Genomic DNA, 27,717 nt, shown 5'->3' with positions numbered 1-27,717 from the left:
CTGACCGCGTGACCTTTCATTTCAGCCATATGTGCGCCCGGGAGTCTGCTACAGGAAGGTACTCTGTCGACCATTGGCATTGGTATCGCTCCTTGCTATTCATTTCGCTCCTTCCTATTTTCGTTATACTGCAACGGTTGTTTCCTAAGCCTTTGTTATAAAATGAACAACAGTATCCCTAATTTCTGCCAAATACTCCCTGTTATCTTCCGCGGTTCTCGAGCCCTGTGGAATGAAATGAAAGTCCTAAAACTCACAAAAAATCTGACGGCTCTCGAAAGTGAAACTCCGTTTGTTCAATGGCTTCTTCAAGTTCGGGAAGGTAAAACTAGAGACACGGCAGAACTGCCTTCTCAATGTTTACCACAACAACGAGACCCAGTTGCTGAACTTTACGGTGATTTTAACTTCTCGACTGTGACTCCCTAAGAGCTTTCTATAAGACCAATAATGAACGTCACAAACGACGATTCTCTACATATTAACAACAAAGTTCTTGATCTTATCCAAGGTGAAAAAGTGACGTTCAAGAGTGTAGATACAGTAGTCCGTGACGATCCCAGTGATCAACTAACGTACCCACAGGAGTTTTTACACACCCTCACACCAACTGGCGTGCCTCCCCATATCCTTCATCTGAAGCTGGGAGCTGTACTTATGCTCCTCCAAAATATTATGCCATCAAAAGGTCTCTGCAACCGGAGCAAGACTCGTCGTTACCTGAATACATACAAATATTATTGAGTGCAAACTGATCGCTATTCAAAATTCTGAAACAATCTTCATTCCCAGAATCTCTCTCCTTCCTTCCGACACCAATCTCCCTTTTAAATTTAAACGCACACAATTCCCACTCAGACTCGCCTGCGTTAATCTACAACAACCAGTCTTCAGCCACGGTCAGTTGTACGTGGCTTTTTCTACGGTTAGATCTTTCGACTCATTATCTGTCGTCTCCACCAAAACACCTATTCACAACTGTGTCTTTCAAGAAGTATTTATTTCTTCTTGATTTCTGAATTCCTTTCTCACCGTTTTCCGTTCCTATTCTTACACCGACGTATGCTACAGCGGGCGTCGGCTAGTCAAGAATATTTAGACTTGAAACATTGAAATTGAAACACTGAATTTAATATTTCAACTATCCGATGTGACTCTTCATGTGTGTTATGTATGTTTACCTCATAAAGTCATGACATTTCTTATGAAAACCTATAACATTATTATTTTTTTGAATGTCTGTTCCAGGTAATGACTTTGAAGTTCTCTGTATGGAAAGTCCAAAACTCATCCAATTTTGTTTCTGTTTCTTTTTAGGATGTAATCCCAAACAAGCGTGGCGATCACATGTCACGCTTTGCTACTGCTGCCTTTGAGGATGTTCCTGCAGAATGTCCCCCTTGCAGCTACACTGCAGCCAAAATGGAGGTCGTATGAGCCCCCCCCAACCTTTAGCCTTCCTTTGTGCTTCACAGACTCCGAACCCGAACTTTCAACTCGTAACACATCGATCCCTGAAAACGTCCAAATGATCATCGAAAGCCTGAGGAGCACTCAGTCCTCTCTTGACGTGAGTGATGAGTACGAAGAGAGCATGCACCATAACAAAGCCAGATCACACCACTGTGTGGAAGTGGCCGGTGGGAAAGAAGCCGCAGCCCAGAAGAGGTCAGTGGAGGGCGTCCATGTGGAGCCACCTTTCAAGTCGGAGGCCACGAGGGTGGGCTTGCTGACGCCAGATTCTGACAGTGACGATTCGGTGGACAGAGACATTGAAGAAGCCATCCAGGAATACTTGAAGGAGAAAAACGATTACGGAGGGCCCTCCACTCTAAAACACAAAGTCGTCAGTAGAAACCGCCTGGAAATGAAGAAACCGAAAAAACTGGAAAACGCTGCCTTTTCCGTTGACCTCGGGAAATTTAAAGTGGAGCCAAACGAGTTGAAGATCGTCAAGCTGAATACCGGCAAGCGCTCCTGGTGCTCTTCCTCCAGTACAAGCAGCGATGACTCGTTTGATCAGAGTATTCATGAAGAAATCAAGCGTTTCCTGACCGAAAAGAAGGGAAAAGGAGAAGAAGAGTGTGTCCCGAAGACCAAACTTAAAAAGAGACCATCCCCCAGCAAACGGGCAAGACAGCGCCCGGATTTTGTGGCAGCTAAACTCCATCTTCCTAGGACGGCGGAGAAAAAAACGGACGATCCTAGACTTCCTGCGGCAATTAATTACGTGAAGCAAATGACGCCGATTCGGCCAATGCCGGCGGTTCCGAGGCTTGCTGCCAAATCGGACAAACCTGGCCATGTTGGCCCGTTGTGCGTAAAGAAGCCAATCTTAAATAGAAGTGTACCATCGGGCAATGGAATTAAAAAAACCTTTGCTGGTGCTTTTCAGGATCAGCAGAGAGAAACCCAGAATGCCAGTGATGATGATGATAGCTCCACAGACTCTAGTAGTGATGATGGCATTGAAGAAGCTATACTGCGCTACCAGCAGGAGAAGAACAAAGAGAAAGGGGAGGAGTCCTCCTGTGTGTCCGGACCCACCTACGTCGAGCCCAGTCAGCCTGAGGACCCGCGTCCGTGTTGTCAAGAGTCATGTCAACCTCTTAAAAGTAGTCCAGACGGAACGACCGCCCTGTGTCCCGACCCGGATCCCTCACCTCTGAATCTGTCTTACTGTGATGGTCATAAGCAAGACACGACCGTGAACTCGGTGAGTTTGCCGAGTGAGAGTTTATGGTCCATGCAGAACATTCCCTTCAAAGCCAATACATCGGCCGAACTGATGTGTGCCGAAGCCATTTTAGACATTTCCAAAGCGGTGCTGCCGGTCCCAGTTGACCCCAATGTTACCGTGTCCCACTTCTGTTCCAATCCTATTGCCCCAACTTCAGAGGTGGTGCCTACCAATTCAGTCAACGGGGACAGCACTTCGGGAGATAGTGAAGATGGCATTGAACAGGAGATTCGAAATTTTCTAGCTCTGAAGGCCCAACAGAACTCTCTGGCAGCAGTTGCTTCAAGCTTTGAGCCTACAATAGAGTATGGCATGGAGAACCTGCCCGTAAAGAAGAAGATTTTGGGGGAAAACCGGCCAAAGCCCATGCGCCTGTCTCTGACATCTAAGAGAAAGCTAAAGGAGGCCAGAAGTCTGAATTGTAAAGTCGGTCAACCAAAAACTGCTCTTAACCCAGAGCCTCACTTGGTGCCTATGTCCGTACCTGCTTGTGTTGTCAACACCCCTTCTAAATTTAAAGAGGACCATGATGGGTTTGACAAAGAAGATGTGGCAAAATCGAAAATGTTTGAGCAGGGCTTTAAAGAGGGTGCAAGAACTGCACAGGGCGGGCTCAAGCAGGCCATGGCGTTCAGAGGCCCCAAAGCAAAAGTTCCCACTTGGAAGTCTGACGACGTCTGCCAAAGCGAGAAAAGCAGCTCCCTGGATAGCGATGAGGACTTGGATGCCGCCATCAAGGAGCTGCTGAAAACGAAAAAGAAGGTGAAAAGAAAGAGCAAAGTTTCAAAACAAAAGGCTAAAAAGAGAGTCCGGTTTGCGGAGGTCCAGCTACTTCCGGTAAAAAGTCAAGTAAGCAGCCATCAGCCGTCTCCTGTCTCTCCTCCACCTCGGGGCAACCACAAGAATCCAAAAAGCAGCATTTTAAAAGACCAGGCAGCGGCCAAGCAACCCCCCAAAGCAAAACCTAAAAGGAGTCCCCTTGAGCAAAAGAAAACCGAGAAGACCGTCAACCCTTCACCTCCTTCTACTCAGCCCAAAAAGTTTGCACTTTCCAGCGCCGACTCCGGCAGAAATCGGGGACCGGCTTTGGTTACAGAGCAGACGGACGATGAAAGCAGCACGGTGGACAGTGATGACAGCATTGAGCAGGAGATCCAGAAGTTTCTGGCAGAAAAGGCGAAATCCTCCGCGAGGGAAACGAAGGACCCGGAGAAGCAGAAAGACAAACCGGACAGCGAGGCAGATAATGGCAAAGACGTCAAAGCAAACGAAAGCGAGACAAAGCAGAATTGGGGCTGCCGACTGACTGGTCAAGGGCAAAACATAAGCGAGTCCAACCAAATTTGTGCTACTGATCTACCGACCAATGGCTCGGTATGTGATAAGGGACCACAGGTTAGTACCGCCATTAAAAAAATGCCTGAATCTGAGAGTGGTCTACAAAAATACACGCCGAGCTGTAAGAAAAGCTTTCATCCAGACGGCCTGGAGAAAACTCCACAGATCTCACGGACACATGGTGATGGTCCACACAAGACCGTTGCCCCTGCTAATTACTGTACTTTAGAGTGGGCCGGGTCGGCAAACCCCCCTGATTTCCAACTGTCCCAGCCTTCAGTCTCGAACCAGACAATCCACATCAACGTTCTTCCTTCGACGGAGATGGAGCAAGGGAAGTCACTCTGCGGAAGGGGAGAAATGAGCAGTAATGATGTCCAGTCAACAGTCTGGGTGGCCACCACTGGTAATGGAAGTCCCCAGGATGCAACTCACCCCAGCATCAATGTCGGCGACATGCTCCGTGTCTCACCGTGTGTGACCAACGATGGACAGTCCGACCCCACGGCTTCCATTAGCCCGGGAAGCTGTCGTCAAGCTAGCCAGGGACAGGCGGACGACGGCAGGGAGAACGTCTCCGATGACGAGCTCCGTAAGTTAGGCAGCGAGGAACGAGACGTTGAGTGCAGTCCGACAGGGAAGGCAGGGGAGGAAGATTTAGATGAGAGTTTCCTCGATTCCGATGTCGACCAAAGGGAGAGATTGAAAGAGAATGATGAGCCAGCTAGGATGTAAGTATAGTCAACAAAAACTAATTTATTTTTCAAGCTTTTTGTACATCAGTTTATACTTCGGGTAATGGAGGAACGATGACGTGGACTTTGCATATGTGTCTTTACGTTTGTAGATTTCTGCCTCAATAGTTCAGTTGTAAATTCTTGTAATAAACAGAAAAGAGGAGAAATAGCCCAGTTGTATTTAAAATAATGTGATTCAAAGATCGCCCCCCACCCCGGTCCAGAAACATTGTCATGGCTGAATTCCGAATTCTCTCTCTCTGCCTTGGGTTCTTTGGTGGTGTGGGGGGGGGGGGGGGGGGGGGGGGGGGGGGGGGGGGAACGGGGGTTGCGGGTGGAAGATTGGGGGTCTTGAGGGATCAATTGATACATTTGTGTTCTGTGTTTGTAGGATTCATGTTTTATTTATTGATTTTTATTTTTTTTTTATGTTTTCATTATGCTTCATCCTACTTCACGGACCAGGATGGTCCTACTTGATGTACTGCAGGCGGTGCACACCACCTTCCTCTGTTTTGTTCTCTGTGTTATACGGAAACCTCGGGCTGCCTTCCACGGTGGGCTGTGGTTTTTAGGATCTCTAGGTGACGGTCCCCGTGTGACTCCGTCACGGGGTTTGGTTTAATTTGGTAACAGAAACTGCAGGGTGGGACACGATTATCATGTTCTGTCAACTTTTGACTGATGGCCTAGGATGCTTTGACATGATCCCATTGTTTTCTTGTTTTACTGCACTGAGGCTGATTTTGGGAAAAAATAAATAAATGAAATTTGCACTTACAAATGTTTTTTTATGCTACTATTTGCAGAAAACCAGGAAACAATCTCTTTGTCGTGGTTTACCTTGAGCTCTTTGCACTATTCTTATATTATACAGAGAAAAAGTGTCCATTGAAGATCTGGGATGTGCCATGCAAGCTGTGCCCATCAAATACCCTGAATGGGATGGTGGGACAACTGAATGGACTTGCTTCTCTCGTGAAGCAGATGCATATCAGCCAAAAAAAGCACTGGGTGGTAGACCCTTAAATTCTGTCTTCTTACAAAGTACACACCCGCCATTGAGGGTCTCGAGCTTGTGTAAAAATGTGTGTGATGATACGCTCAGGTGCTCATAAACGTGCCTGTGTGTCACATACATATGAGTGCAGAAAGGCCCCCTGTTGACACCGTGAGGCAAAAATGTGTATAATGTACCCTGAAGGCAAAGACAAAGTTGGGATTCCCAGTTCATTCTGTTAATCTGCTTACTAACCATTACATGTTTATTGTTTTATTCATTTAAACCGATTCTGTTGTGTGATAAGAGCTTGTGCAAGCATACCTTATGAACTGCTCATCTTTGCATATGTAGGTTTATACATTGGGGGGGGGGTAACGGAGAAACTGTTAACACAGCACCAGCGGCGACGAGCGCAGGGATGGATTTATCACACGTCCTCCTAACATACCGCAGTGCCCCGCTGGTATACTTGGCATTCCTGAATACGTACAATGACTAAACGTGCAAACGTTCTCTTGAAATGCTTCACTTGTCGTGGGGTTCTGTTGTGCATTTAGGCATTTTTTAATTTTCCTTTCCTTCAGGTACTAAATTTTCTACAATTTATGTGAAATATTAATTTCTTCTTCAGGAGCAGACTTATAATTGGCAACCCTTTTAGGCGGCGTTTTGGAACAGTCTGTTTATAAAAATGTGTGTGTGATGGGGAAAAAATATGTGTGTGTATTGTGTGTGTGTGTGTATATAATAATGTATATATACATGTGTATATAAATATGTATAGCAGTTCTATAGATTATTACATCTTACAGATTATTAGATCTATTATTGCATATATTCATACATGTATTTTTGTGTATGCATAAATATATATTATATTTGTAAAATATAATAGCATTTATATCTGTGTTTTTTATATATATGTATATATGTGTATGTATATATGTGTGTATGTATATATGTGTGTGTATGTGTGTATATATATATATATATATATATATATATATGTATATGTATATATATGTATATGTATATATGTATATGTATATATGTATATGTATATATATATATATATATGTATATGTATATATGTATATATATATATATATATATATATATATATATATATATATATATATATATATATATATATATATATATATGTGTATGTATATATGTGTATGTATATATGTGTATGTATATATGTGTATATATATATATATATGTATATGTATATATATGTGTATATATATATATGTATATGTATATATATATGTATATGTATATATATATATATATATATATATATATATGTATATATGTGTATATATATATATATATATATATGTATATATGTGTATATATATATATATATATATATATGTATATATGTATATGTATATATATATATATGTATATATATATATATATATGTATGTGTGTGTATATATATATATATATATATATATATATATATATATATATATATATATATATATGTATGTATATGTGTATATATGTATATATGTATAGAAAAAAATGCACACATATATACACCTATATATACATACATTTGTGTGTATAGAAAAAACATTATACAGTGTATGTGTGTGTGTATATACACATACACACAAAATATCTATAGCATTTGTATACATTTGTTTATACATATAGTTGTACATTTATACTTTAGTATAAACACGTTATAAAATTTCTCATTTATATACATATCTATACAGTATATATTTATCCATATCTGCATTTATGCATATAAACTGCATGTGTTTCTTTGTGTGCATATCTGTGTGTGTCTGTACTGCTTATCCGTGTGTGTGTATACCTGTATAAAATTTGTAAATTACACATTTTTGTGTATGTACAAATATGTAAGTATATACATATATTTTTTTCCTGTATGTGTGTGTGTGTGTGTATATATATATATATATATATATATATATATATATATATATATATATATATATATAAATTCTCTCACACCATGATAAACAGACTATATTCACTTAGTTTTCTTTCTATATGAGTAATTATATATAGATATATAGATAGATATATATATAATTACTTGTATAGAAAGAAAAATATTAAATGGATATAGTCTGTTTATTATGATGTCTGAGTGAATTATATATATATAATTCACTCAGACATCATAATAAACAGACTATATCCGCTTTAATAGTTTTCTTTCTATATAAGTAATTATATCTATCTATAGATATAGAATATATATATATATATATAAATACACACACACACACACACTGGTGAACTTCCATTCCATAGTTGCTGCCCAGACTCCTCCTCCTGTAGCCGTGTGACAGACTGGCACGGTTGGTTCAGTTCCAGACGATTTCTCTCTCGTGCCCCCCTGATGCCCTCCTAACACTGTAAATTGGCTGTTCCTTCTCTGACCAGTCATGGACGTTCTTAATGTGTGTAAAGTCCTGATTCACTGCATTGCAGACAACAATTTCCGAGGCAGTTATGCCATTTGCTCTGCTTGCTTTCATATTAACATTAAAAAAAAACAAAAGTCACACATCGGTCACAATTGTCTCTTTTTTTTTTTTCCTGCTCCCATTAATGTTGGACTAAAGGAGGCTCGCTCATTACACAGTCTTTTGAGTTTTTAATGATATCCCCAGTTTTCTAAATTGTTATCCTTGATGTTCAGGTGATGTTGACCATAAACACCGAATGTTCCACTCCAAGGTACGAGTTATTTAATAAGTACTGAGCTCTTTGTCATTTCCTTTACTTTAAACGAGAGCGTTGGATGCTCAGTTCTTCTGGCTTTATCTGTGTCCTGAATGTTTTCCTTTTATTCATTGGTGTAACCCTAATTTATATTTGTCATACAGTCCACAGTCACCCTGCTCCTTGTGGTTAAGTAAGGGGATAGACGTCTAGTGACACACAGTATAGTGAGCCTCGTCTTCTGGGCATGTGGGTCCCCAATGATCTGAGGTTTGGCCTTTTATCGTTCAAAGTATTCGAGCATTATGGGTTGGCTCCGGCTTCCTTCACCTGAATGGTTGGGTAAACTGTAAGGTGTGGTGAGGGGAAACGCAGGCGGCCATCATGGAATGTGGCTGCGACTTCTCCTGAATCCAAACGACTTCACTGTAATATCCACTGTCTCAAAATAGATAAGCCGACCTATCTATAGGTGTCCAGAATTTAGGAGTGTGAATTGCTCTGAGTTGCATTTTGAAATGTGAAAAATGTTATTTATTTTTCATTATCAAAAAGGTGGCTGACTTTGCTGTGCGATGTCAGTTTGAAACAATATTTTCCAGAAGGGATGCTCTCCTCTTTCTCTTTCTGTCCATCTCTCCCCTTTCTTTACTGTACATAGAAAGAATGTAAAACTTTCAGTATGATGTTCAACTATCTAATAAAATTCAATTTTCCAAAATAACAGTTTTTGACTGGAAAGAAGTGTTTTATTTTAAAATTATTCGCATGGTTGATGTATTGATGTGGTTTTTCGCCATTGATGTGTGGTTTTGTCGTGATTTCTATGTTGTTATCATTTTGTTTCTGTATTTTAATGTTTCTTTACTCTATAATCAAAACCAGAACTTCACTTAACGTTTGACAAAAGTGTGCCAAACCAAACTGTAGATACAAAACCAAGCAGATTGGCAGCGGCAGACGGGTTCCTGAAGTGAAGGCCCTCTCTAGGCATAGCCGGGGCAGAGGGCATATTTTAGGTTCCAAAAATATATATTTAATGAGGGGTCCAACTGATTGATCCTAGACAAATTTATGATTGGTGTTCTTTCTCACCCCCAACTCTAAAATGAAATCACTTTGCCTCACACTGATCCTCTCGGATCTCCTCGTTCAATAAAATCAAATTTGAAGTGCCAACGGTTTCACATTGCTCTTTGCCCAAGTTTTGGTAAGTTCTGACGGCACAGGGTGGCAGCAGCTTTTATCTGGCGATGGAATCCAGAGATGCCAATAAACCAAAATGGCACCAAAAATGATGAATGATCAGGCGACTGTCTCGGAACATTAAATGAGAACGGTAATCGGGGAAAGCGATGCAAGTAAAGGACTGTGGGAGAATCAAATTGTGGCCAAACGAGAAGCGCGTGATGCTGACCTTTATAGATCTGAACTGATGAAGTCTCGGATCGCAGACCACTGCTGGACCAGGCATAGAAATGGCATTGCAGACCATTAACAAAATTGCTGAAACTGGCGGCACCCATAGGAAAAACTAAATATCACTGGGGCGAGGGGGACGTTTAATAATATTGCACATTAAACACAAAGCCAAATGTGACCAACGAGCTTCCTTGACCTTCAAAGGTGGTCTTAGTGATTTTTAATGGCCAAAGAGAAATGCTAAGAAACAAAATCGTGACACACGGTGCATTGAGAAAGTGTTCAGACCCCTTTGATTTCTGCAGAGTTTGTGTTGTGGATTTAATTGTAAATGTGCCCTTTTGGTCCATCATGGGAAAGACACTATATAAATAAAATGTATTATTATTTATTATCAAACTTTATTCTGTAACCCGTAATGGGAAATTGACAGCATGTTTTCAGTAAAGGTTTGCAAGTTCCGTCAAAATCAAAAACTGAAATCTCTCCAACCCTTTGCTGTGGCCCTCCAGGTTGCGCTCAGGTCCATCCTGTTTTCTCCATGAGATGTTTCTGGAACTTGACCAGAGTCCACCTGTGGCCAACTGAAATGACTGGATGTCATTTAGAAAGTCACACGTGTACCGGTGGTCTCACAATTCACACTGCGTGTCTTTAACCAAGCCATGAAGTCCAAGGGAACTCTCTGTGTAGACCTCCATGATCAAATTATTGGCAAGGCACACAGATCAGGGCATTGGGATCAAACAGTTTCTAAAGCACAGTTGCCTCAAGTATTGAGAAATTTGAAGAAGTTTGGAACCATCGGGACTCTTTTTAAGTCAACCACACTGAGTAATGGGGCAAAGGAGCACTTTAGTGACCAAGAACTTACTGGACACTCTTAACAGAGCAGCTGTAGTAGACCTTTTGAGTGTTCTCTTTGCTGTTTTGTTCTTGAATTACATCATTTAAAGCAAAATTTAAAGTCCTTCTGCTGCTGTCAAGGAATTAATACTTTTTTTTCCCTTATTTCTTAGATTTTTGTGAATTTGTTTTTCATTTGAAAATTTTGTGTGTTTTTATAATACATACAACCTGAAAGACCAGGGGTTCTCAAATTCCGGTCCTGGAGGTCCTCAGTCAGTCAGTCATTGTCCAACCTGCTGTATCCTAACACAGGGTCATGGGGTCTGCTGGAGCCAATCCCAGCCAGCACAGGGCACAAGGCAGAAACAAATCCAAGGCAGGGCGCCAACCCACTGCAGGGCACACACACACACACTAGGGACAATTCAGGATCGCCAATCCACCTAACCTGCATGTCTTTGGACTGTGTGAGGAAACCCACGCAGACACGGAGAGAACATGCAAACTCCACGCAGGGAGGACCCGGGAAGTGAACCCAGGTCACTTACAGCGAGGCAGCAGCGCCACCCACTGCACCACCGTGCCGCCCACTGTAAGGAATGGAATCAGGAAAGGGGGGGGGGGCACAGGCACAGTTGCTGTTAAACCAGCAGGTCTGGCAGGCAGGAAAAATACAGGAGTGGCATATGAGCAGGATTGTGAGAATCGGGACAGACAACCCACAGATCACCTCCAAAGACCTGCAAGAACCTCTGGCTGAAGATGGTGTATCTGTACATCGTTCTACAATTCAAACATCTGTATGGCAGGGTGATGAGAAAGAAGCCCGTGTGTGCAGGTTTTCATTCTAACCCTTTTCTTAATTAGTGACCTGTTTTTGCTGCTAATTAACTTCTTTTGAATTCATTTTAATTGACTTGGTTTTTTTTTAAAGATGTGTTCGTCTGAATTGCTTCATTTCTTTCTTTAAACGGCACCCAAAAAGAAATGAAACATGAAGTGAGTGAGCCAACAGAAGACCAACTAAGTCAGGGCCACAAACTCCAACCAGTTGCTTAATGAGGCACCGAGTCTCATCGTTCATTAAACTCGTTCTTTACTTCCATGCCTTGTTGCTGCTCTCGTTGTCCAATAGCAGACATGTCCAAAATTGTGGAAGTTTCTCTTTTCTAAGAGCTCTTGTTAAAATATTTTGGGGATCTGAGCAGATCAACATTCCTGAGACCCTCATCTTTCTTTATTTTCGGATACAGTGGAACCTCGGGTCACGACTGTAATTCGTTCCAAAACTCCGGTTGCAACCCGATTTGGTCGTGACCCGAAGTAATTTCCCCCATAGGATTGTATGTAAATACAATTAATCTGTTCCAGATCGTACAAACTGTATGTAAATATATTTTTTTAAAGATTTTTAAGCACAAAAATAGTTCATTATACCATAGAATGCACAGTGTAATAGTAAACTAAATGTAAATAGAGAACAGAGAAAATTAACACTGCAAGAGTTCACGCTACAGCCTTACGATCCGCTCGCTGTAAACGCATTTTTTAAGCACGGGGAAAAAAAAAGAACATTTGAAAAATCCTTAATTTATACAAAAACTAACCATAAACAACCAAGAAAGCTAACCTTGCATGAGTCAAGTTCTGGCATGAAGGAAGTGAGGAGGAAGCTGGGTGGATAGTCAAAGTGATCTTTATTGTCATCTCAACCATATACAAGTATACAGATAGACGAAATTGCAAAGCTCAGGGTCCACAGTGTAACAACATGACGTGCAAATAATAATTTAAAAATAGAATTTAAATTAAAATTAAAACATAAACAAGACAAGACATTGTGCAAAGACAAGACAAAGAAGTAGCAGCAATATCGATGTGTAAGATATGTAATATAATAAATAATAGATATAGATAATACAGAAATGATCAGTGTATGATAATAGTTGTTTAAGACGTGTAAGCAATGACAGGTCAGAAGGATATCAAGAGTGTCAAAATCCTTAAAGGTCAGTAGGAGATTTTCAGTTCTTCTCTACCTGCACACTCGTCTTTACAGGACAGTGGCTCGCATGAATAAAAGTTCTGTTTTTTAAAGGTGGTTGTGGTCATGTGGAAGACCCCAGGGGGGCAGCCTGGTGTTAAGGAGTCTAACAACTTGGGGGTAAAAACTCTCCTGCAGCCTGGCAGATCTGGCTTTGATGCTGCAGTATCTTCTCTTGGATGGCAGAAGTGTGAAAAGTCCATGTGAGGGGTGTAAGGGGTCCTGCACAATGCTGCAGGCCTTGCGGACACTTCAGAAGATGGCGGCGCCCGTGCAGGCTGCGGCTTACAGAGCTCCCGAGAGGAGCTTACAGTTTTGAGGTAAAGTCCCTCTGCGTGATGTACGTCTGACCGAGAACAGGGAGAGACTGAACACGTGCGTAAATCACTGGCGCATACGAACCAGAAGGGACAGTGGCTTGTTCGTATACCGAGTGTGTGGTCGTGAACACATGCAAAAGTTTGCCGAACTTTTTGGCCATAACCTGATTTGTACGTGTTCCGAGATGTTTGTGACCCAAGGTTCCACTGTATTGTATGATGATCACAGTTTTGCTGGTCGGGTTTTGACTCATTTTGTATCTTGTTATTGTTTGGCAGCTAATTAGGGAAAATGAAACAATTGAAGGATCCGAGTCTCTAAGAGCAAGTCAAATAAAATGAATTCTAAAGGAGTTTTTCTTCTTATTTCGGCTGCTCCCGTTAGGGGTTGCCACAGCCGATCATCTTGAGGAGTTAATTAGCAGCAAAAACAAGTCACTAATTAAGAAAAGGGTTAGAATGAAAACCTGCAGCCACTGAGGGCCCGCCAGGACCAGAGCTGGAGACCCCTATTATAGACATTGTGTTTTGATCAAAGTGCAAGTTTTTGGCCTCCTTTTATTCCTCAGCTGACGTGTATTCGCTGCCAGCACCCATTCCGCAAACTGTGACAATGAGACCACACTGGGCAGAGTACTGGGTGCTAGATTGGTAAGCAAGGGGCTAACTGTTTGACTGTGGGGGACGCTCCATACCGTCAGGAGGTGATCCACTGGAAAACCGTTTTGAATCGAGGCTCTAAAGTGGTATTGCAATCATTATATTGTTTGTTTTTTTTTTTCTTATATTGTAAAGAAATCAAGATTAGAACAATTACTCTAGTACAGTGCTTCCCAACCTCGGTCCTGTGGCTGCAGGTTTTTGTTCCAACCAACTTCTGTTTTTTAATTGGACTCCTGGGCTAATTGAGTGAGGTGTTATTTCCCAAGTTCTGTGTTTTGGGAACAATACAGAAATTATAAAACTAAGTTTGGTAAATATATTAAAATGTACCAAGCAGTTATAAGGGAATAATGTGTTTTTTTTTCTTTTTCACAATGTATTCATCTTGATTTTCATTCTACTTTTCCAGGTGTTCTTATTGTTTCATTTTTCCATTATTTACTAATTAGTGGGCCTGGCGCTACAGTAGTTGCAGCCTTTGGTGATTCAGTGTCATTTGCCAGAGTGTCTGCTCTGCTCGTTTTTAATTGCCATTAATAAGATACAGGGCAAAATATAATGAAATCAACAAAAGAGAATTAAGCATTTAAATCTCTAGCAAAAGCAGAAATATTTCTAAATGTCTTATAAATGTGAAAATCACGCTGCTGTGCTTTTCTGAATCTCTATATATAATCTTCATTTGGATCTTGATCTTTGTTTGTCCGCGAATGAATTAGAAGAAGCAGCACTAGATGGCAGTAGAGAGACAGCTAAAACATAGGCATTGCATTAAGAATCTCCTCCAGGCTTATACTACTGAAGACTGTAGTACTCCAGTCACACCTCAGAACACAGACATTCAAACTAAACAAATTGTTGTGCTTTAAATTAACTAATCTTTATATATAATCTTCATTTGGATCTTGATCTTTGTTTGTCCGCGAATTCCACGCATGCGTAGACCACCTTCCAGTTTAGTACGTTGTTGTTACTCACGGATGTCAACAATGTGCCAGAATAACGAAAGGGGTGGTGGACAGTGTTACGCTGGTTAGCTCCTGAGGCCTGGTTAGAGAATGAGACTGACGAAGATAAAAGGTACGTGCCTACGTAACATATGAATGAAAGAAAGACAGTGGGTAAAATGAATGACAACGTAACAGCGCGTTCCGGAAATTATTATTGTTACGTTGTAGCCGGCAAGTGCTGCGCGTCTCACAGTTGAACCGTGGCTTGCTCACATGTCAGTGAAGTGATCCCTATTTATGCTTTAAAGAGCCTGGATACCTATGTGTCCCCCTTTTATAACCATTGCTCCGTGTATATTGCCCTATTCTTTGGATTGCCACAAAGCAACCTGCGAGATTGGAGAAAGGTTGAGAAGAGATCGTGAGAGGAAACGACAGCGTCGTGAAAACGAGACGGACTGTGAACGGAGAGAAACAGAAATGCTCCTCCACCACCACATAATTATTATTCGGACAGTGATTCCGAGTAGGCCGTTCCTATCGAATCAATGTCCAAGGGTTTTGTTTTGTAATTTTGTTTCCCTTATAAAAAAAATCATAATGCTGTGTGACGAAGGGCCCAGTTCACAACTGGCAGCCGCGTTTAAACAGGGAGCCCTTCACAGACAACTTTAACACGCGCAACGTAGTTGGGCGCACATGGCTAGTGTAGAATAAAAGCAAAATAATCCCAGCTAATTTAAATGAGATGAGGGCTATCAGGTGTTGTCACTGATTAGGAATCTGGTTGGAACAAAAACCTGCAGCCCCAGTGTACCCCCCAGGACTCTGGTCTATAATGTAATGATCTGTGACTGCACATTGGCAGCTCTTTGACCTTTTCTTGGACAAGCAGCTTTAGATGACTGATGTTATAACCCTGGCTTTTCTCTCTTTTTCTCCCCTAATGCAGGCCGTTTACTTCTTCTATTGACACGGGAATAACTTGCAGTACTTATTTTATTCTGAGCCCAGGAAAGAGACCTACAAAATACTCGTCTCTCAAGAGGCAGATATGGAGCAGTATCTCTAAGGTAGCAGCCAACAAAATAACAATGAATGTTCAGAGAGATGGCATTTTAAAGTTCAAATGTGCTGTTGCTGTGCACTTTTTAGATTTGTAATGTGTTTTATTTGTTCAGTGTTGTACTTCAGGAGTATCGAACACAGCCCCGGGAGGAGGCCACATCTAAGTAGAAGACGAGATAACTTGGCACTTAATAACTCTGACTTGAAAAATGCTTGTCCTTATGGCTGTGAGAAGCAAAGTTATTTCTTCACAATTAATTGTATATGCAGTGGTGCTAGAAGGTTTAGAATTTTCTCAGTCTATGTACAGTGGAACCTCAGGTCACGAACGTCTCTGAACACGTACAAATTGGGTTACCACCAAAATGTTCGCCAAACTTTTGCATCTGTTCACGACCACACACTCGGGTGACGGACAAGCCAGTTTCCCTTCCGGTTTGAACACGCCGATGATTTCCGCACGTGTTCGGTTTCTCCCTGTGCAGAGAGAGAGAGTGTATATATATTTACATACAGCTCGTACGGTCTGGAACGAAGTAATTGTATTTACATACAATCCTATGGGGGAAATTACTTCGGGTCACAACCAAATCGGGATGCGACCATACGGTCGTAACCCGAGGTTCCACTGCATATGTTACAGCCAAATCCTGAAATCGGCCAAATCGGGAAATGGCCAATGTTCAATCTTTTCCTTGATTTCGGGATTTGGCCAGCCAGTTTGTGAAATAGCATGGGGTGATCGACCAAAGTCAGAAGAACAAAGGCATGAGCAGCGATTTGTTGCACACTTAGTAGTATAATTGCATCGAGTGTAGCCTTGGCGGCTCTTGTTCAGAAAGCGGATGCCACTTGGTTGTTTCACAATAATTAAGATTAGATATACAGTTAGGTCCATAAATATATGGACAGAGACAACTTTTTTCTCATTTTGGTTCTGTACATTACCACAATGAATTTGAAATGAAAAGACTCAGATGCGGTTGAAGTGCAGACTTTCAGCTTTAATTCAGTGGGGTGAACAAAACGATTGCATAAAAATGGGAGGCAACTAAAGCATTTTGTGAACACAATCCCTTCATTTCAGGGGCTCAAAAGTAATTGGACAATTGAAATAACTGGAAATCAAATGTTCATTTCTAATACTTGGTTGAAATCCCTTTGCTGGCAATGGCAGCCTGAAGTCTTGAACTCCTGGACATCACCAGATGTTGGGTTTCCTCCTTTTTAATGCTCTGCCAGGCCTTTACTTTCAGTTGCTGTTTGTTTGTGGGCCTTTCTGTCTGAAGTTTAGTCTTCAACAAGTGAAATGCCTGCTCAGTTGGGTTAAGATCAGGTGACTGACTTGGACATTCAAGAATTTTCCACTTCTTTGCTTTAATAAACTCCTGGGTTGCTTTGGCTGTATGTTTTGGGTCATTGTCCATCTGTATCATGAATCAATTTAGCTGGATTTGAGTAGACAGTATGTCTCTGAACACCTCAGAATTCATTCGGCTGCTTCTGTCCTGTGTCACATCATCAATAAACACTAGTGTCCCAGTGCCACTGGCAGCTATCACACTGCCTCCCTCCACCGTGTTTTACAGATGATGTGCTATGCTTTAGATAATGAGCTGTTCCATGCCTTCTCCATACTTTTTTCTTGCCATCATTCTGGTAGAGGTTGATCTTGGTTTCATCTGTCCAAAGAATGTTTTTCCAGAACTGTGCTGGCTTTTTTAGATGTTCTTTAGCAAACTCCAATCTAGCCTTTCTATTCTTGAGGCTTATGAGTGGCTTGCACCTTACAGTGCACCCTCTGTATTTACTTTCATGCAGTCTTCTCTTTATGGTAGACTTGGATATCGATACACCCGCCTACCCCCTGGAGAGAGTTGTTCACTTGGTGGGCTGTTGTGAAGGGGTTTCTCTTCACCATGTAAATGATTCTGCAATCATCCACCACTGTTGTCTTCCGTGGACGTCCAGGTCTTGTTGCGTTGCTGAGTTCACCAGTGCTTGCTTTCTTTCTCAGGATGGACCAAACTGTAGATTTTGCCATTCGTAATATTGGAGCAATTTCTCAGATGGGTTTTTTCTGTTTTTGCAGCTTAAGGATGGCTTCTGTCACCTGCATGGAGAGCTCCTTTGACCGCATGTTGTCTGTTCACAGCAAAATCTTCCACATGCAAGCACCGCACCTCAAATCAACTCCAGGCCTTTTATCTGCTTATTTGATAAGGACATAACGACGGACTTGACCACACCTGCCCATGAAATAGCCAAAGAGTCAATTGTCCAATTACTTTTGAGCTCCTGAAATGAAGAAGGGATTGTGTTCAGAAAATGCTTTAGTTGCCTTCCATTTTTATGCAATTGTTTTGTTCTCCCCACTGAATTAAAGCTGAAAGTCTGCACTTCAATGTATATATATATATTGTGGCAGACGGCTGGGGACCCTACCGAGTCAGGATGCCTGGAAGGTCCACGAGAGGGACAATACCTCCCCTAGGCCACGAAAGGACAGCCGCCCTGGTCTGCATGGGGGCCACCGTGTACAGGCCAGCCATGATATCCAGCAACCTCGAGGGGATCCCACGAACCTCAGGATGTCCCACAGGGCAGTTCAATCAACTGAGTCGAACGCTTTGCGAAAATCGACAAAGGCTGCAAAGAAACAAAGAACTGCCGCTCACTGGATATTGTCCCTTTTACGGACCATTCTCTGTAAACCTTACAGATGGCTGTGCATGAAAATCCCCAGCAGTTTCTGAAATACTCAGACCAGGTCATCTGGCACTGACAACCATGCCACCACGTTCAGTGTCACTTCAGTCCCCTTTCTTTCCCATCCTGATACTCGGTTTGAACTTCAGCAGGTTGTCATGACAATATCTACTGGCTGTGAAATGCATCGAGTTGCTGCCATGTGATTGGCTGGTTAGATATTGGCGTTAACAAGCAGTTGAACAAGTGTGCTTAATAAAGTGGCCGGTGAGTGTATGCATTTTATGTTATTGTAGATTATTACAAAAAAGATGCAGCAGCTCTAGGGAAAGTCCAGCACAGAGCGATTTGACTGAGAGGTATGGAGTTAGGTGGAAAGAGTGACGGAGTTGAACCTTTACAGTTTTAAGGTGAACCAGGATAGACCGTTATTATGAATGCATTGAGAAGCTCAAAAATGGTCGGACAAGTCTTAATCACAAAGAAGGGGAGGGATGCCCGTCCACGTCAGGTACCACCACCACCAACAACAACAACACTGAGCAAGTCTGTACCATTATTTTGCTGAACAGACTAGGATTTCAGGCCCTGGTACGCTTTCTGCCTATAAAACGTGGATCGGTGCTTACTGCTTTTCTTTGGTGCAAATTGTGACCATGTTTAATTCTAGAAAACGGCAAGAGAAAACTGAGTGATTACGGTCAAAACTTGACGTCTGTTACCACAGACGCACAATGCGTCCGCATGTGCACGAGCAGATCTGTACAGCTGACCGTTACAAAAGTGTGAACAATTGTTGACTTTCAGTCATATTTTAGCCCTAAAACTACTACTGTTTTGCCCCCATTGCTATCAGATTTGCAGATACGTGAAGGTTGGAGTGGGTTAGAGCAAACAACATTTATTTCTGTTGCACATTTTCATACAGATGATGGAGCTCAAAGTGCTTTACAGGATGAAGAAAGAGAAAAAAACACAAAATATAAAAATAACATTAGGCAACTGTGATGATGCGGGTTCGCTCCATGCTCCCATTCGGCTTCTGGGAGCCCTTGAACCCGACACCGTCGTTAATGTCACCAATGAGCTAGACAGTGAGGCACAACAAGGCAAGGCATGGTGCAAAAATGTAAAGTGCTTTTATTGAAACAACAAAACTCACAACAGTGTCTCACTACCGTCGGCCCTCAGGTGCCAGCCAAACACCCCACTCGGGCTCGCCTCTCCCAGCTGCCTGCATACATCTGTAAGTCTGCTCACTCGCTGGCTTGCTCTCCTTCTCTCTCTTACACACCGGCTTTCTCCTCGCTGCTTCCTGCCTTCTTCCTTACTCATAACCTCCGTCCGTTTTTTCTTCTTTTCCTTTTTTTTTTAATCCTAGTCGCCTCGCGCTTCTATTTATTATGGGAACGTGGATCAAATGTGGCAATTAGCAGCTCCCGGGACCAATTACGGATGCGGACGACTCCTCACCTTAAGTGAGGACCATCCGCATCACGTATCACCCGGGAAATGAAGATGTGAGTTACCAAAATCTGCTAATTACACCTTTTGGTAAAATTTAATGAACACGTGATTGTGACTTTTCATGCAGTTGGCCATGCGCTGAAAATATATTTGAGCTTCAAAACCTGCTAATTGCAACAGTGTAGCGCTATAGTTTTAGGAATTTAGTTTCAAAATCTGCTTACAGACCCAGATTTTCCTATTTATCTCCAAAATTTATCTTTTGTACTTAGCTGATTTTGGAACTGAGCTCTTCAAATACTCCTGCCACACATACCATGCCCCCTCGCTAAGCCATGAGTACGGTAATTATTTATTTAAAAAGTGGCCTTTTTGATGTGAGCTGGGGACCCGCTACACTACAGCCACACTAATTAACTTAGAATAAAAGTAAGGTCCGATGGCCAGGGAGGACAGAAAAAACAAACAAAAAAAAAAAACTCCGGATGGCTGGAGGAAAAAACCAAAATCTGCAGGGGTTCTGAGGCCACGAGACCACCCAGCCCCCTCTAGGCATTCTACCTAACATCAATGACCTCAATCAGTCCTCATTGTATTCAGGGTTCACATGGAAGAACTTGATGATGACGGTCATGTGGACTTCTGGCCATTAATCCATCAATGGAGGGACATCACGGTGCTTTGATCGGGTGGTGTTGGCGCAGATCACAGAAAACCGGAAAAAGAACAGCAGAGAAAGTAGGGGTTAGTACGGATTGCAGGGCCACCAGGAATAGTAATGATAATTAAATGAATATACAGAGCATCAGATTTAAACTAAGATGAAGTTATGAGAAAGCCATGTTAAAATAATGTGTTTTAGTAGTTTTTTTAAAGTGCTCCACTGTATCAGCCTGGCGAATTCCTATTGGCAGGAATTTGAGGTGCCTAACAGCAAAAGGCCGTCCGCCTCACCACTTCTTTTAAATTTAGCTCTTGGGATTCTAAGTAGACCCTCATTTGAAGATCTAAGTTTACGATTTGGAGTGTAAGGTGAAAGACATTCTGAGATATAAGAAGGAGCAGATTATTTAAGGCTTTATAAGCCGTAAGCAGTATTTTAAAGTCAATTCCAAATGACACAGGTAACCAGTGTAGTGACGCTAAGACTGGGGTGATGTGCTTGGATTTTCTTTTCCTAGTTAAGATTCTAGCAGCTCCATTCTGCACTCGTTGCAGTCGATTGATGTCTTTTTTGGGTGGTCCTGAGAGGAGTGCGTTACAGTAATCTAGCCGACTGAAAACAAAAGTGTAAACTCATTTTTCAACATTTTGCAATGTTATAAGAGGTCGAACTTTTGTTCTATTTCTTAAGTGAAAAATGCTGTCCTAGTAATCTGACTAATCTGGCGTTTAAAGTTCAGGTCAGAGTCAATAGTTACCCATAAATTCTTTACCTCCATCTTGACTTGTAAGCCTAATGGATCAAGTTTATTTCTAATACCCTCATTATATCCATTTTTGACAATCACTAAAATTTCTGTTTTCTTCTCATTTAGTTTGAGAAAATTACTACTCGTCCATTCAGAAACACAAGTAAGGCATTGAGGATCAGTGAACCAAGAGAGTCAGGGTCATCAGGCGCCATTGATAAGTACAGTTGGCATAGCTGTGGTGGCTCACGTTAAGAGCAGCGGACCCAGGAGATTGACTTTAACAAGTTAACTGGAGACTGGCTAGATGTTAAATGGCTGAATCAGAATAAACCAAAAAAATGCACAAACGTAATAATGATAATAATAAACTGCTTATGAAGGGTACAGTAACATAAAAGGATAAGCGGTACCCAACGACTACATGATATTTTGAAACATAAATCAGTATATACAGTTGACCCTTGATATACGACCAGCCTGACATGCGAACAACTTGATTTACGACCAAAATTTTTGTTTTGATTTACGACCAACATCTTGCGTTACGACCCGCGGTCACGTGTCTCCGCTTGTGTGATTGTAAACAAACAGCCGAGAGCGTTTGTAAGCGTCAGTCAGAGCCCAGATACATGTGTTTGTGGACGTAATTTCGGTCAGTGCAGTGATTTATATAATTTTTTTCGATAATTGCAAAGGAAGGAAGAGAAGGTAACGAAGGTAAAGAAAGCGATCACAATTGAAACGAAGAAGGAAATTGTGCAGAAATATGAGAGTGGTGTTCGTGTGACCGATCTCGCTAATATGTACAGCATGTCGAAATCCACCATCTCGACAATTTTACAAAGAAAAGATTTGTATAAGGAGGCTCCTTCCAAACAATAACCACCTTCCATTTCATTCTCCTCTTCCTCCCTTACTGCAGCCCAAAGATGTCAAATTAAATGGTGAGTACAGTATGAAATTGTTGTTTCTGGTAGGCTAGGCACTTTTTATAACTTTTTGGTTAGTACATTAGAAAATTATTGGTGTTTTGGTAAATTATGCACATTATACAACCCTTTTTTATTATGAAAAGGTTAAGTAAGTGTAGCTGTGGGAGGTTCGGAACGCATTATGGGTATTTCCATTATTTCTTATGGGAAAAATAGTCTTGACTTACAACCAACTTGAGTTACAACCAGCCCTCGCGAACGAATTGAGTTCGTAAGTCAAGGGTCTACTGTATAATTAAATCTTAAGCATAGTGTACAATAAAGAAATAACACACTATAACAAGGAGTTGTTTAAATAAGGCATGGCATACATATCAAAACGCAACAGAGCCGGAGGTAGCAGAGTTAAAGATGCTAAGATTTGCATTGAGTGTGTGATGTGGATGGACAGGATTAGAAATGAGGACATTAGAGGGTCAGCTCATGTTGGACGGTTGGGAGACAAAATCAGGCAAGATTGCATTGGTTTGGACATGTGCAGAGGAGAGATGAGGGGTATAATGAGAGAAGGGTGCTAAGGATAGAGCTGACAGGCAAGAGGAAAAGAGGAGGTTTATGGATGTGGTGAGAGAGGACATGCAGGTGATGGGTGTAACAGAACAAGATGACAAGGACAGCAAGATATGGAAGAAGATAATCCGCATGTGGCAACCCCTAACGGGAGCAGTTGAAAGAAGGAGAGAGAATACATATCAAAACGCAATAGACAAATAATTAAAATGAAATATACAAGAACAGAATATCTGAATACAAAATACAAGGTGTGAGAGACGCTCAGGACACAGGGTAAAAGCACCAAGAGGATATTTACTAAAAGATTTCAACTTTCACAGTGCCCTTCAAGCACCACCGCCACCAGTAGACAATTCAATAATCACAATAATATTCACAATTCTCTCCTCCACACCTCCCAGCATGCTTTGCCAACCTCCACCCAACTCTGACTCGCCTGCTGGGTTCACAGCAGTCCTTTATGTAGTCCTTCTGTTCTTCCTCCCACGTGACTTGCTTGCTCTTCCAGGTCAGCTGGAGAATTCCAAGTCTTCTGGATTCCATCCTCATGACTTTCTAATACTTCAGGTCATTTCACAGCTCCCCCTGGCGGTACCCGTTTTGCACCCAGCAGGGCTGAGAAACCGATCTCCAAGTCCTAGGATGCCCTGCGGGAGTCCGGGGCACCAGGTACATTCCAGGTGAGCTGCCATCTAGAGTTTTGGGGGAGGCAGTGTCCACAGGTAGCTGCCTTCCCACATCCTTCTGTTACAGCCAGGCTGAGCTGCCAACCGTCTCTCACAAAGAAAGGTATGACCAGGAACTAACGTACTACCTCCTTTTTTTAGATTATCTAATGTGTCTAGTAATCAACATAACGGCCCTAATCAAAAAACACAGTAGTTAAACAAGTGATAATAAAAAGTAAAACATACAAAAAGAAAAATATAAGAATAATAACATAACCATCAGAAAATTGATACAATGTAAATGAAACAATTGAACAAATAGATTACCGTATATATTCGCGTTTAAGTTCTCCTGCGGATAAGTTGGGGCTTGATTTTACCATATGATTTCTGGTACAGTATTTTACAATGTCGGTCGCATAAGTCGAATGCGGAAAACTCATGCTAGTGGTCCAAGACAATAGAACATTAGAACACTCTAGATGAGAAGAGGCCATTCAGCCCAACAAAGCTCGCCAGTCCTCTCCACTTATTTCTTCCAAAAAAACATCAAGTCGAGTTTTGAAAGTCCCCAACATCTTACTGTCTACCACACTACTTGGTCGCTTATTCCAAGTGTCTATCGTTCTTTGTGTAAAGAAAAACTTCCTAATGTTTGTGCGAAATTTACCCTTCACAAGTTTCCAACTGTGTCCCTGTGTTCTTGATGAACTCATTTTAAAATAACAGTCTTGATCCACTGGACTAATTCCCTTCATAATTATAAACACTTCAATCATGTCACCTCTTAATCTTCTTTTGCTTAAACTATAAAGGCTCAGCTCTTTTAATCTTTCCTCCTAATTCAACCTCTGTAGCCCTGGAATCAGCCTCGTTGCTCTTCTCTGGACCTTTTCTTGTGCTGTTATGTCCTTTTTGTAGCCTGGAGACCAAAACTGCACATAGGACTCAAGATGAGGCCTCACAAGTGTGTTATAAAACAGAACCTCCTGTGACGTGTACTGCACACATCAAGGCGCTATATAACCTGACATTCTGTTAGCCTTCTTAATGGCTCCTGAACACTGTCCGGACGTCGATAGCGTAGAGTCCACTACGACTCCTAAATCCTTCTCATCAGGTGGACTCTCGATTTTCTGACCACCCATTGACTATTCAAACCTCACATTTTTACTTCCTATGTTCATCATATTGCCTGAAGAAGAGGCCTGAGTTGCCTCGAAAGCTTGCATATTGTAATCTTTTTAGTTAGCCAATAAAAGGTGTCATTTTGCTTGGCTTTTCTCTACATTCGTAATGGCTAACACGGTACAACACCCTAGTACTACTTCCTATGTGTAATTCTTTACATTTACTGACATTACATTTCATCTGCCCAAGCCTGTCTGCTATCCAAGTCTTTCTGTGATGATATAACGGATTCCAAATTATCTGCTAATCCACCTATCTTGGTATCATCTGCAAACTTAACCAGCTTGTTACTTATATTCTGATCTAAATCATTTATATAGTGCCCTAGCACTGCCCCCTGCTGGTCACCACTCTTAACATCACTCCATTCTGATGAGGTTCCTCGCACCATCACCCTCTGCTTCCTGTGTCTGAGCCAATTCTGCACCCATCTAAAAACATCACCCTGAACTGCCACTTCTTTTAATTTGATGCCCAACCTCTCATGTGGCACCTCATCAAATGCTTTCTGAAAGTCCAGATAAATAATCTCATCTGCTCCACTTTGATCGTATCCTTTTGTTGCCTCCTCATAGAATTCCAGCATGTTAGTAAAACACGACCTCCCTCTTCTGAACCCATGCTGACTGTTCAGAATAACTCCTGTCCTTGCCAGGTGTTGCTCCATCATAGATAGATAGATCTCAAACTGCACAACAGCACAGAAAAAATAAGTGCAATTATACAATTGTGGCCAAAAGTTTGGAGAATGACCCAAGTGTTGGTTTGCACAAAGTCTGCTGCTTCAGTGTTTTTAGATCTTTTTGTCAGATGTTTCTCTGGTCCACTGAAGTAGAATTACAAGCAGTTCAGAAGTTTCAAAGGCTTTTATTGACAGTGACATGACGTTTATGTGCAGAGTCCATATTTGCAGTGTTGGCCCTTCTTTCTTTTTCAAGACCTTTGCAATTGACCCTGGCAGGTTGGCAATCAACTTCTGGGCCCAATCCTGACTGATGGCAGCTGCCCATTCTTGCAGAATCGGAATTGGTGGCTTTTTGTTTGTCCACCTGCCTTTTGAGGATTGACCACAAGTTCTCAATGGGGTGTTTCCTGGCCATGGACCCCAAAATGTTGATGTTTTGTTCCCACTCAGGTCTCACTTTGGCCTTATGGCCTGGTGCTCCATCATGTTGGCCACCAAAATATTCTTGGATGGTTGGCAGAAGTTGCTCTCCGAGGATGTTTTGGTCCCATTATTTATTCAGGGCTGTGTTCTTAGGCCAAATTGTGAGTGAGCCCACTGCCTTGGCTGACATGAATGGTCTCAGGATGGTTTACTGTTGGCATCACACAGCACTGATGGTAGCGCCGCTCACCTTTTCTTTTTTCTGGATGCCCCAAAAAATCAGAAAGGGGATTCATCAGAGAAAATGACTTTCCCCCAGCAGTCCAATCCCAGAATATCAATCTTCTTTGCTACCCTTCTTGACACCCACCAGGCCATCCTCCAAAAGTCTTCACCTCACTCACACCTGCCTGCTGCCATTCCTGAGCAAGCGCTGCACTGGTGGTGCCCCCCGATCCTGATCCGTGAATAAAGAATGAGACGAAAACATCCTCCGAGAGCAACGTCTCCCGGCCATCCAAGAACACTTTGGTGACCAACATAATGGAGCACCGGGCTATGAGGCCAAAGTGAGAACTGAGTGGCTTGGGGAACAAAACATCGACATTTGGGGTCCATGGCCAGGAAACTTAACCAGATCTTCATTCCGTTGAGGTCAGGCCTCAAGACACGGGTGGACAAACAAAAAGTCACTAATTTTGATTATGCTAGAATGGGCGGCTGCCATCAGTCAGGATTGGGCCCAGAAGTTGATTGAGGGTGAATTGCAGAGAGGGGTCTTGAAAAAGAAAGAAGGGCCAACACTGCAAATATTGACTCTGCACATAAACTTCATGTCCTTGTCAATAAAAGCCTTTGAAACGTCGGAACTGCTTGTAATTCCACAGAAACATCTGACAGAAAGACCTAAAAACACTGAAGCCGCCCACTTGGGTCATTCTCAGAAGTTTTGGCCACGGCTGTACAGCGAGATCTTTAAAAGTAAGAGCGGCTCACTGATTTGTGAAACTGGTTGACTTGAACACATGCCTGCAGGCCCAGGGACCGCTCAGAGACCCCTTGGAGCCAACGGTTTATCTAAAGAGACTGCAGACAGCCTTGAGATAACCGCTTATCAGAAAGAGGAGCTCTTCGGAAGCAGAAGGAAGCATTTTGGAATCTGTCAGGTCCCAGTAAGACAAACAAGTCTGTACATCGATAAAATTTAAAACCCCCAAGTTAGCCTTCAGGAGAACTCATACAGGATTTCAGGTGTAAACTCTGATCTGCAGACCCCTCATGTTTCAGTTTATTTCACTGTGGAAGCTGCAGCATCTTACAGAAGCTCCGTATTTCTCAGTTTTTCTTTTTGTTTCTGAACTTATTTTTTTATTTACTTGTTTACGTATTCCTTTATTTAAGCACTTCTGTAAAAGCAGCCATACCACGTATGCTTCAGAACAGGCCTGAAGCTAAGCCTGTTTGTGCCTGGCCAGTACTTGGATGGGAGACCAACCAGGAAAAGCTTGGGTGGCTGCTGGAAGTGGTGTAGTGTGGCCAGCAGGGGGCACTTACCCTGTCTTCTGTGTGTGGATCTCAATGCCCCAGTGTAGTGACAAGGACACTGTGCTGTTAATATGGTGCCGTCCTTTGGATGAGACGTACAACTGAGCTCCTAAATCTTTGTAATCATTAAAGATCTTTGGGCATCTGTTGTAAGGTGTAGGGTGTCCTGGCTAAATTGGCCATCACTGTCCTGTCCATTTTGGCCCCCTAATCATCCCTTGTCCCTAATATGCTATCTCTCACATTCCTTCACC

At 42.1% G+C, this 27,717-nt stretch overlaps 1 protein-coding gene across 1 annotated transcript in view; it reads left to right on the top strand.

Moving 5' to 3' along the window:
- Positions 1 to 27,717, top strand: part of LOC114657331 (protein phosphatase 1 regulatory subunit 26-like) — a 72,363-nt gene that overhangs the window by 20,859 nt on the left and 23,787 nt on the right. Inside the window, exons 2-3 of the mRNA XM_028809090.2 lie at positions 1,318 to 4,809; positions 15,740 to 15,860. Coding sequence (XP_028664923.2) covers positions 1,379 to 4,809; positions 15,740 to 15,860 — 3,552 coding nt within the window. The 5' untranslated portion in view covers positions 1,318 to 1,378. The remainder of the gene's footprint in view (positions 1 to 1,317; positions 4,810 to 15,739; positions 15,861 to 27,717) is intronic.

Source organism: Erpetoichthys calabaricus, chromosome 9 (genome assembly GCF_900747795.2).
Source record: "Erpetoichthys calabaricus chromosome 9, fErpCal1.3, whole genome shotgun sequence".
In the NCBI taxonomy this organism is placed as follows: Eukaryota; Metazoa; Chordata; class Cladistia; order Polypteriformes; family Polypteridae; genus Erpetoichthys; species Erpetoichthys calabaricus.
Note: the sequence above shows the minus strand (reverse complement) of the source record. Positions and strands in the feature narration are given on the sequence as shown.